The 12,451-nt window shown below is 41.6% G+C and overlaps 1 protein-coding gene across 1 annotated transcript in view; it reads left to right on the top strand.

Moving 5' to 3' along the window:
* The first annotated feature begins 1,911 nt into the window (after positions 1-1,911).
* Positions 1,912-12,451, top strand: part of hipk3b (homeodomain interacting protein kinase 3b) — a 39,417-nt gene continuing 28,877 nt past the window's right edge. The window contains exons 1-2 of the mRNA XM_041053778.1: positions 1,912-2,238; positions 9,973-11,278. Coding sequence (XP_040909712.1) covers positions 2,166-2,238; positions 9,973-11,278 — 1,379 coding nt within the window. The 5' untranslated portion in view covers positions 1,912-2,165. The remainder of the gene's footprint in view (positions 2,239-9,972; positions 11,279-12,451) is intronic.

Below are 12,451 nucleotides of genomic sequence, written 5' to 3' on the forward strand. Positions count from 1 at the left end.
AGTGTCCAATAGTGCAGCAGCTAACAATTTCATTATCTATTAATCTGATAATTATTTTATAGATTAACTGACTAATCTTTGTTTTTTTCATGTGATTCATTTGCACCTGCAAACCAAGTTTATAATTTCCGTCAATAAGTGGCTTTTCGCTGTGGTCATTGTACAAATACAGGCATGTTTTTACGACCCTAACCCCTATCAATAAGCTTTATGTTTTGACCCCTAGCCACCTTGTAAGCAAGACAACGCACGATTTTGATTTTGTAGCTAACATCACAAAATACCTCTCAGCAACAACCTATGGCAACAACACAACAAAAGCTCCTTTTGCACTGCACAATGATGCTCGCCACACTGGCCAACAGGGGGAGACAAATGATAGCCACCAAGAGCGCGCGCTTGTGAGTATCTGGTCAACTACCTGAAACAGACCAGAGTAAAAGAAAACAGAACAGTTATCTGATCATAAGCGAACAAGTTTCTTTTTTTTCCTCACACACAAAGTTTTTTAGAAAACTCGTGTATAAATTATATATGTGAGCTTACAGGATGTAGTAGCCCGGTAATTTCATGTTTTTACACTCATTTCTGAGTGTGACTGATTGCGTCTTGGTGCATCCAGCAAAAATCTCAAAACTTTTAAAATAATTCTCAGATTTGATACTGGCATGATGTGACATTGTTAGTCTACTTTTGCAGGCCAATGTTGATGGTGTTGATAGAGTTTTTTGCCAAATTATTAAGGAATATGTGTGTTAAGCCATGCACAACTGACCAGGATGTGACTGGGAAGGACAACATATCCCAGCTCTCCAGGAAGCACCCCTGTGCCTTCCATGAGAAGATAAGCAAACTTACAGGGGTCCTCTATACTTGTGGGCCAACCCAGCTGTGTTTACTCATAATGCTCCAGGTTAGAGGAGAGGTGTTCCCACCTGCTTTCCAGCTGACCAGACCTGGTGGTTTGTTGTCTGTAAGCGGGGTGGGGACCTGGTGAGGACTGGGAAAGACAAAGGCCTTTCTGGTGGATTAGGTTACAACTGGTTATCTCAGACACCAGGGGCTTATGAGCAGCTTTCTTTGTCAGCTGGGTGCCTCCTGACTGTCTGAGCAGCAGACCTCAGCATGTGTTCCACCACTAATTTCCTTAAGAGCACTCTGCTGTTGACTCTCTGCTAAAGAAGAAAGAAAATGGATTCTTGGATGGATTCTTGCTTGCATATTTTGACTTCCTTATGGCTTTCACTGCATATTTAGATATGAGACATGAAACACATTTCAGAAACTGATCAATGATATTGTACGTCGTTTGAGAGTTCTTTTTATTGCATTTTTGCACTTCTTTGTGGAATCAGTTATCAGCACTAATCACTAGAAGCTGTTTTCAATTATTGATGTGCCTGTAAGATAAAATACACAATTTGCTCATTCACTTGACCCTTTCTGCTCATTGTTATTGCCTATAAAGCCTTTTCAACTCAGGGTTGGTTAAGTAAGGAGACTATCCAGAAGATTAGATTGTATTACCATCACTGTTTACTCTATCAATTAGCAAGTAAATAGGAAATGGTGAACAAAGACCCATAACTTCAGTGTGTTAAACTCACAAGTCAAAAGTACGATGAACCCCTCTGGTCACCACAATCCATTCTTTTATTCACCTCACCCTTTCAAATACACATAATCTGTGTCTTTACACAATTTGTATCTTCTAATCAAATGTTTACTAAATATTTGGAACATCCAGAGAAGATAATTTCTCCCTTTTTCTCTTTTGTATTGTATTGCACATGAATTTATCTCTGAATCTTTGCGAACGTGTCTGCTCCATGATTGATTACTCCGGTCTGGCCAATGCCGTCAGTTCACAAACATTTGCTTGCAGTTGCTAGAGAAAAGGGACATGTTAGAGGCTGGCAGGGCCGCGGAACCACACGTCTAGACGGGGTAACGGACAGCCTTTCAGACATGGGCTACATCGCCCTAAGAGGAAGGAGACGCATTTGAACTGTGTAGCTACAACCTGGGCTCGGTGTGGTGTTTGTGGACGCTCATATGCCGGAGTTATTTAATGTTTAAAATGTGGGAGATGGTGGCGTTACCGAGAGCGAGCTCTCCCTTCCTGTCGTCTAGGACAAGATGGCAGCAGTGCAGGCGAACTGTGCATGGTATGGATTTATAAGTCCATAACATGTTCAGAGAAGCCCTGGATTATACTTATAGTGACTCTATGTGAAGGTGAGTGGTTGGCTGAAGGCTGTCAATGGTGATATTTGTGTGACTTAACCTTCGAAGCGATAGTTCAAATGTGACGTAATACAAAGTCATAACTTAGCAACAAACTTAGCTAGCGAGCTTTTGGCCGTATAAGGTTTCATCAGTAGCTTTGTATGTTGCTAGCTATGTCTGCACTTTGGGTAATTAATTTACTAGCGGTGAATTATTTTTAATATCCTGCCAGACAATGGTAGCGATGACGTTGGCGGTAATTATGACCGTGAGTGCACTGGTCACTCTCCAGTGTTTGTTATGTCGGTGTTGTCACGGCGACCCGTCGATTTCTTTTTAACGTGTTGCTTAAATCATGAGCGAACCTAGGTAAAACAACACAGTCGATTCTGCCGACATTAAGCTACCACAGATGGGTAACATGCACCGAGCGACTGAACTTGTGAGTGCTGTATTATTACTTCATATATTACGTTAGATAACACTTGGGTTCGTAAGTGACTTAGTTAACCCAGCAAAAACATTTCACGCTAAACCACATTCGCAGCTAAAACTTAATAGACCGTTGAGTTCACATTATCGCGAATTGTAAATTTGGATGCACTACTGATGTATGTGTTAAAATAACTAAAGAATAACTAAATAAAGAAAAATCAACTATAAGAAATCAATTCACATGATGTCACGCGCTGGATGTTATCTGGTCTAAACCTGTACAAGATGGCGTATAATAACTCTTGATATCAAACTACAATTACATTTAATGAACTTTATCGTCTCCTTTACACGTGTTTGTCGTGGTTACGTCTCAAAACTGCGTCCAGCTATTTATCTTAGATAGATAGTTAATATATTGCGAGCTTCTTTCATGGTGGACAGCTAACAGCCTGCGGCTTCCGGTTGTATGCTGGTCAGTGTTGTGAGTGCCCGTTGATATTGTCAGAGATTTTGATCACTATGGCCTTTGAGTTGTTGCTGTGCACCACAACCAGCATTATAAGACCAACACAGCAAAAGATGTCTTAATAAATAAAAACTTAAATAAATTCAATATTTTAACAAGAGTAGTGTATTTCCCTTACCTGCCATTTCACACTAGTAAGCTTAGTATATTTAAATGCACAGTGAAAGATGCAGGGTGTAAGAATCCAAAATTGGAACTAATGTCAAGTTAATCATACTAAATGTGGCTGTAATAATTTACTTGGTCTTTTACCATCATGAAGGTGGTGGTTTTGTGTTGAACATGAGGTATAGAGTTAATAGTTAAACTTCTATGTGAAGGTTTGGACATTACCATGACCCATCAGCAAAACAGAAGTAGCGTCTATAATTGTAGGCAAAACAGTCAGCAGCACCTGGTGTTTATGTGGCAGGGGACCATCACTTGGAGTTCCTGGTCCCACTAAAACTCATGTTGTTTGTAAAATGGTGAGCCCGGAAAGAGAAAGCCAAGACTCACATGGTGGACACATGGTGTAGACAAAAGATTTATGTACTTCCCCTGCCTGCCTGCATGCCCTGTATGATTGTAGTACTTCTCTTGTTGTCCGGACACTAAGGTGTAGCGTATTGGGTGTTTTTGTTTTGTTTTCCCAAGCTTAAAAATTCCACTGGTGCGTGAGACACTAAATAGAAGTTTTGGCTGATTTGGCTACTTACCATTCTTCGCCAGTATTCAAATTTCACAACCTACTGTGTCTAAAAACATTCACAGTATTGAAGCTGCCACCATCTGTGGGTACTGTGAACCTTTTGAGACAACAACAACATGAGTGCAGTTCAGCTCTGTATTACTATGTTTGTGTGTTTCCCCTTTTGGGTCACATTTCTTGGCTTATCAGTAGTAAGGCCATAAAAACAAGGTTGTGGGTGATAATGATACCAGTAATGCCGGAAGAAAGTCAGCACAGTGAGGCTGGTAAATAAATGTTTAAAGAGTGTTTTCCCCTGCGATAATTGGTATTAGTGGGTAATGCTGGATGTTAACCGAGGTGGGAAGGCAAAAGGACTTGAGAACATGTTGTTGTGATGTCACACTGCACAGATTTCCTATACCTGGGGCAGCTGGTTGTTAGTATTGCATTGTGACCAACTTAAAGACTGGTATCTGAATGATGTCATCTTGTGGTGTGCGTACAGACATGAGGCAGTAAACAAAATAGAATGACTGAGAGTTTATGGGGAGAGCACCATGACAAGAAGATGTTGTGCGGTCACAAAAGTGACGGGTGAAAAATATTCCCAAGAAGGAAACATCTGTTCCAGCACAGAGCATCCAGCAATCTTGTCAGTGCCCTAGGTCTTAATAACACAGTAGTCGCTCTAGTCCAGAAGCTGAAGAGGGAAAAGATGTGTTTTTTATGTAAAACAGCTCACTCTTCTTCTGTGTTCATAGCTGGCGTAATGACAAATGTAAGTTTATGTGGCACTATGATCAGTGCTTTGCTAATCGATATAACTGCTTGTTGTGGCGTGTAGTATTTCAGTGTGTGCAAGTTGGTGACAGCTGTTAATACATGTTTGATAGAGGTGATAGACTGGTGGCTTTGCATGCAAAATAGATTACTTTGTCATTCTTGAGGAAAAAAAAGAACACAAGATACAAATGATCAGTGAGTCTCGTGTGTAGTATCTTTTGCTGTTTCTCTGTGGCGTATAAATAATTTTACTTGCTAAATTCTGCATTTACACGTTTGCCTGTGACTGAAACTTACATACATTTCAGCCATCTGAAGCTCTGAGTTTTCCATGCATGCATCTAGTGTCTTTCATATAATCCTTACAGAAAGCAAGAATGACCAGTGTCGTCTGTGTCCGTTTGAATGGTATGTTGCCTGTGTACAGAAGCTAATCCAACAAGGAGAAGATTTCTAAATGATAGTCATAAGTTCACAGTTGAAATACCACATGGTCACATGCTTTAGAAAATAGAGGGCCTTTTTATCTAATGAGCATAGAAGATCATGTCCACGAGACACAGGCAGAGCACCACAGTGTGTAGTGAGGCTGTGGGACTGTGAGTTAAGACAGCAACCCCTGCTTTAGGCTCAAGGGATAGCAACAGCAGGAAGCAGACAGGGGCTAAATTAGGTACCTTCATATTCATTGTCACAGTCTGGATTTGGCATCATCTTACCTGAGCCGTAGACCTCATTGCACTACTTCATAAATAACCAAACATCTTTGACTAACTTGAGGTGAATAAAATAAAAATCCTGAGATCCAAAAATGAGTTTTTTGGGGTAAAAAAAACAGGGTGGTGGATGGTCAAGCACCTACCCAGACCCTAACTCTACAACATGTAGTACGACTTCGTTTGCAAAGTGATTGCATGCGATACAGTGCTGTGCGAAGATGTACAGTGTATATTAAGTAATGTTCTTCTGGTTGTAAGGAGATGCATTCAGCCATCTTTTGTTAAATTACTAATTAATATATTTCAGTGTCTATGTATATAATACTGTAATTGCTGTTTACTGGTTATTTGCTGATATTGCCCAGAAAAATGGATGACCTAATATTACTACATTCCACATAATCTCCTTTGATATTGTCCAAGATTAATGCTGCTCGACATGTAGGGAGCAGAGAACCAAAATGGCATTTATATGAACTGATAATGAATTAGGTTCATATGTCATTGCCACCAGTGGGCTGTGTGGCTGTCTGAAATCTGTATCCCTGTTTCTAACGTAGTTCTACATTTAAGAAATACAGCACGGACTCTGTAATACACATTGCCTATTGCGAAATCAGTTTATAGGAGCATTATATTACTCGTCCACGAATTGAATTATGCCACAATAGTGCCTTTGTTCTCTATGTGACAGGTTAATGGTCATGTTTAAGCAAACAGAACATTTTGGGTAAATATAATGGTTAAGAATTGGGTTAGACTACTAAAACCATTTAGTTGAGAATATGGTCAGGATTGATCTCATTTTTATGTGACGAGTTGTAGCGAGATCAGTTGCATGAAAACAGATGCACACAATTTCACCCTAACCATTTAAGGGTAAAACATTAATGGAAATAAATTCTAATTTGGTCTGATTTGGTGGGAAAAGCAGGCTCTTAATAATTGCACGGTCCGTGTTTGTTATAATAAAGGTAGCTAACTTTAGTTTTTCTATTCATTTGGACTCATACATTTTTGCGTGTTTTATATTGGGTTTTTTTGTATTCTGTTGGCTATTCATACAGAATGCAGCCAGGTTGCGTGATGCGAGGTGATGTTATCACCCGAGCTGGTTTCACGATCATCTGGCCTTTGACAAAAGTGTGAATGCTTAATGCATCTGTTTTGATATCCTGTAGGATGGCAAACATTTGTAGCTCACATGTTCCAGAGTGCAAGCTGCACCGATTGCAGCAACACCGTTTTTTGCTGTGAAGTCAAGCCACATGGCCATGAATAATTTCTACAGCTCCTAACTGAGGTGTGGCATAGGTGTGTGTATACAGGACACTGTCCTGGCTTTTGATTGTTGCTTCTATTATCGAGAAATCATTACTGTCTTACCAGTCATCTGTCTTAGGTTCATCCAGCAGCACAAAAAGTAAAGAATAGAAATAGTATTCAGGTGAATATTTGTAGTTCGTGAAAACACAGTGATACATAGAATTATATTGTATATTGTGGACTTTTTAAAAATATTTTTTGAATTTGCATGACATTTTAATGGAAACATAACATTTGACTGCAGATTAGGCCAGCCCATGTGGTTTTTTTCTCCAGCAGGGGGGAAAATGGGGTGGAAAGATTATTTTGTTTGTTTTTCCTCCACAACATGCGCTGACTGTCATCACCTGTTTGTCCTCTCACCTGTTACTATCATTTCTCTGTCTGAAGGCACTTTTGCTTCATCAGTCAGTACCATTTGTTCATTGTAGACAGGTGGCTAGTGTGTATTTTCTTCCCAGTTTAATTTTGAGTAGGCCAGGGTCACAAGTTCAACTGTGAGCAATTAGCTTAGCAGCTCAAGGTTGCTGGAAAGGTTCTGCAGCTTTGAAGGATGTAATGCGATGCCACAGGAGGAGCCTCATGGCTGACCAAGGGAGTATCTGGCTCCAGATGGTAACAATAGCAGCAGCTGCCATTCTTTTGGCTTTGAAACAACAAAGGCTGCCTACTTCATATCCTTTTGTCAGATTTATACTTACTGTTTTATGTAGTGATTGCATTTGTGTGGCCAGGGAAATTAACTGATTCCCAAGTTAAGTTTTATTCCAAATTGAATTTGGGTGTTGTATTACGCTAAGCTGGTATTCAGATCTAGACATCTTGATTTTTTTCAACTGGTGAGAGTGGTTCAAGTGCAGACTCCCTCCGTCTAGGGACTCTGACACCAGACAGCATGCTCTCTATCTCCAAACCAGACAATTAACATCTCCATTCCCCAGGCAGACAAAGCTCTCAGTACAGATGTAGTATTTCATGTGCTAGTCATAAAAAATACTTAACTTTGGCTTTGCTGTATCACAAAAAGTCTGAAATTACTGAGCTTTTATTCAACTTGGCTCATGTTTTCTTGTTTATCAGCTATCTGTGATCTGTGATGAGTCTATGCTTGAAAATAGCACAGCACTATTTGGTCATTGTCAGCACGTTTTGGAACGAGCCCGAAGAGGAAATGATTGTCTTGAGAAGCATGCAGCAGGCCTAAGGTTTTACCCCCTACTCTCTGTGTGAACTATCAAATTAAAGTAGAAAAACCCATTCCCTCCCCCCAGAAAACTTCTTAAGAACCAAACACAAACCCAGTATGTCGAATTGGCCCGAAAGTTGGATTCAAACAATGTCTTATTAAAACATGTAGCATATATAGCAGTTTATTGGTTAAATGAAGGCTGGTTGGAACATGCTAGCTTATGGATCAGAGCTTCAAAGGCTAGCTGTGGCTCAGTGTGCATTGCTGTCTGCCTCAGTGCCTCTTTTTTGAATCTCCCATTTACTGTGTCAAAGTCTGAAAGTCTCAAATTCTACACACTGTGGCTGTAATGAATAATAGACGCCTTCACTGGGCTCTAAATTACAGGCAACACACTGTAAATGTAGGTGCGTTAACAACTGCCCCAACAACAATTAAGCAAATCCCGTCACACACTGGGCTACTGTCAGCGCTATCATGTAAAGACAGACACAGACAGACAAGATATTCACTCACACATTTAATTTAGAGTCTGCGTGTTTTTGGTCTGTGGACTGACTGTGCCCATGCTAGAACATGCACAACATGCATACTCCACACAGAAAAGTCAGCTGCCATAATGTGACCAATAAAACGTGTTAATTTACAGTTTAATGAGCATGATTAATTTCCCGATGGAGCACTTCCAATTTTGTTTTTATTCACGACCAAAATGGCTGCCCTTTTGAGCTCTGCTTGAGATAATTTGATAAATTGTTTCTAACGGAGAAGAAGGTAAATGGTGCCATCAAAGAGTAACACAGGGTGTGATTGTGCAGGGAGCTGTCCAGGGAATTGGTTGACCTTATCTTGCTGCTCAGAACAGAGTCAAAGGGGTGGCTCACAGCGTTGGTGTTATCACAAAACAAGTGTGTTTTCCATCGGGGATATTTATTTTAGGAGACTCTACAGGGGCACGAACAGCCCAAACCCGACTCACATGTGTGTCCTTTCAGATAGACTTTTAGAAGCTGGATGTTTTTTTTTAATGAATTGAGGAATACGGCATTAAAAATGATGGTGGTAGCTAGCTTGTTTACACACAGCACTTGGAACCCTGATTAAGTTTTGTTTAATTTGGTTTTTATGTAGGTAAACAATGTTCTGCAAATGCACTGTTGATTAAAGTATGGAAGCCTTTGGGGACAAGCTGCTTGTGTGTCAGTAAATATGCCCCAGAATGAAAATAGGTCATAGACTCCAGGCTGACAGAGACAGTGTCTGATAAGGTCACTGTGAGTTTTGAATGTGGTTTTTAAAGACGATCAGGATCATGAAATTTGTTATCTTACTTCATTGCTCCTTTTCCCTTGCACATAATTGAGTTTCAGAATATTTCAGCAAGATTTGATGGGCCCCCACGAGCATGAATTGCTTTATCCACCCTCAAACACACACAATGGGGGAAGAGGGAAGAATAAACCACGTCTTGGGTAATTGGACACGTGGGCCTGATGATGTTTTGTGACTTTATTTTTCTCTCTTTGTCTGTCTCTTTATCCGCTCTGCCTCTCCATTGGTTGCCTAGAGACCTGCAGTAGGATGCATGGAAATGGCAGGAAAAGGTCAGGCAAACCTTTGAGAAGTTAGTCATCAACTGTGTGGAGGTGTTGGTGGGCTTGCAGAGGATTGGGCAGAATGGTGAAGGTGTTTTCATGCACTCCACTACAACGTGTGCTCAGATCCATATGACATATGTTGGGATGATGGGTGGTTGGATGTTAGTGGGGCACTACTAGCTGTGATGTCAAAAAGTAGGAGTAATTAAAACAACATAATGGGATTGGCGGTGTCAGTTGTTGTGGACTCATAGTACCTTAAACCCACTCTTGATCATAAGCATGTAAAGACAGGAAAACACTGTGAGGGACCTGGGTTGTTCTTTGGTTTTTTGACTGATCTAAGTATGAATGTGTTTTGCAACCCTGTCCTCAGTTCTTAGCGTAGTGTCTTTTTTCAAATGGAACCATTCTTTGTAACATGTTAAAATGACTTATGTTGTTTGTTGAGGATCCAAACTAATGACCCTATGGTTTGCCTTTATCTGCAGGTATGGCCTCACAAGTCTTGGTCTACCCACCACACATTTATCAAACCCAGACAAGTGCCTTTAGCAGTGTGAAGAAACTAAAAGTTGAGCCCAGCAGCTGTGTGTACCATGAGAGGGCACACCCGCGGACTTATCTGAACAGCAGAACCCTTGGCATTGTGCACCCAACAAAACAAGCCCGCTCGTTTGTGAACCGAGACTTCGCAGTGGGCGTGAAAGTGCGTGGAGGACAAGAGTACCCGGTGCAGACGGTGGTGGTGCGTGGCGTACAGAGACAGCAGCCCAGTAAAAGAGGAGGAGGACCAGGCCCAGCTGCGGCCCAGCAGCGGCAGGACGCAGGGGTTGTCCAGTCACAGGGCAAGGAGCAGCAGCAGACAGACACAGCAAGTGGGGGCAGCAGTGGAGCAACAAGGGCAGGAGGAGGGGGAAGGGGAGAGGGCTGCAGTGGAGGAGGTGAGGGAGGCGGAGAAGAGGAAGGTGACAGAGAAGAGAACTGTGGAGGTTTGAACTCAGCTGACAGCTCTCAGCGATGTGGGTTGAAACGTAAAAGTGAGGAGCTGGATAACCGAGGGAGCACCATGCAGATTGTGGAGGAACTGTCAATGTTGCCTGCCATGTTGCAAACAACGAATGTGGGGAACGCAGCCGTGACTGCGCCTGCAGCCGTGGGGGCTGGAGGGGGCCCCTCTAAACAGGGTGCAGGGCCTGGGGGTGTAGGTGCAGCAGGAGGGACAGGAGGAGGGGATGGGGACTATCAGGTAGTACAGCATGAAGTCCTGTGTTCCATGAAGAATACTTATGAAGTGCTGGATTTCTTGGGACGTGGCACATTCGGCCAGGTTGTAAAGTGCTGGAAAAGGGGCACAGGTGAGGTAGTAGCTGTGAAGATCCTGAAGAACCACCCTTCATATGCACGGCAGGGTCAAATCGAAGTCGGCATCCTTGCTCGTCTGAGCGGGGAGAATGCAGATGAGCACAACCTGGTGCGAGCCTTTGAATGCTTCCAGCACCGCAGCCACACCTGCTTGGTGTTTGAGATGCTTGAGCAGAACCTGTACGATTTCCTGAAGCAGAATAAGTTCAGCCCCCTGCCCCTGAAAGTGATCAGACCTGTGTTACAGCAGGTAGCTACAGCTCTGAAAAAGCTGAAGAGCATGGGTCTGATTCATGCAGACCTCAAGCCTGAGAACATAATGCTGGTGGACCCAGTGAGGCAACCCTACAGGGTGAAGGTGATAGACTTTGGCTCCGCCAGTCACGTGTCCAAAGCAGTGTGCTCCACTTACCTCCAGTCTCGGTACTATAGGTGAGTACAAAAAAAAAAGGAAAAAGTTCTGTCTGTTTTTGACAAGGCATGTTTGAGTTCAGTGCATTAAAAACTAATTCCAGTCTTTGTTGGTGTCCACACCGGCACAGTCAGGTTTAAAAGAAACTGTCCTTCCTCTTGCAAAACAAGGAAATGTCTCCCATACTGCACAACATCCTGCCTATTTAGGACCCGCATACCACAGACACTGAAAAAATGTGACCCTTTAGTGTTTACTAGCACGCTATACACTCACTGTTCATGTCCCTGCTGCCTGGGAAAGAAAACTGTGTTTTGTGAGACTTTTAGATAACAAGGAAAAATAATTGTTTATTGATCTGGTGAACATTTCTGGTTTTATTTGCATTCAGGGTTAATCTGTATACATATATTGAAAATATATATTGAATATATATTAGTGTCAGTCTTCAAATATTTGCAGAAAGGTTGGGAGAAAAATTACGGAATGCCATTCCACACATAAGAATGCTGTTACAGGCTCCGGGGTATGACATGGTTGTAGATACAGTCACTAATGTTTATGTTAGAAAGACGTCTTTGTTTCTGCTAGTCTTGGATATGCACTAGGAAAACCAACAGGATAAATTGCCATTGGCATTATGTTAGGAGTGCTCTAGTTTGATTAGAAAAACAGGCCTGAAATGGTATCAGCTGTTGTGTAAGAGGCAAGACTGACCCAGTTCACTGTTTGGTTTGTACCTTTGCTTAGTTTGAATAGAGACTTTGAGATGAGAAGAAGCTATAAAGCAAGCCATTTTGCATTAATAGTCTCCTCAGATTACAGTAATTTACATGAGTTTGCATACTGTATATATGCATTCATGTACGTTTGTATATGTTTCATAAAGAGTTAATTGTTTTGGCATAGTGAGTAGGTGTGGATATTCACATAATTGGTACAAACTTGGGAGGTGCAGAGGTATTGTATTTCCTTATCGCGACATTGTTAAGTTATATTGCCATGTCTTTTTAGTTAAATCAAAAGTTTTGATCTCATTATGGCAATATATGCTTGGTGCACAAGTGGTATGACTAATGGTTGATAAATAATTTGAATTCAAACCTTGGCAGCTGGTGAACACTCACTAGAGGTAGTGATTCAACCAAGTCACATTATAAATGACTCACTAGGTACATATCATTATGTCTTCC

Source organism: Toxotes jaculatrix, chromosome 1, assembly GCF_017976425.1.
Source record: "Toxotes jaculatrix isolate fToxJac2 chromosome 1, fToxJac2.pri, whole genome shotgun sequence".
NCBI lineage: Eukaryota > Metazoa > Chordata > Actinopteri > Toxotidae > Toxotes > Toxotes jaculatrix.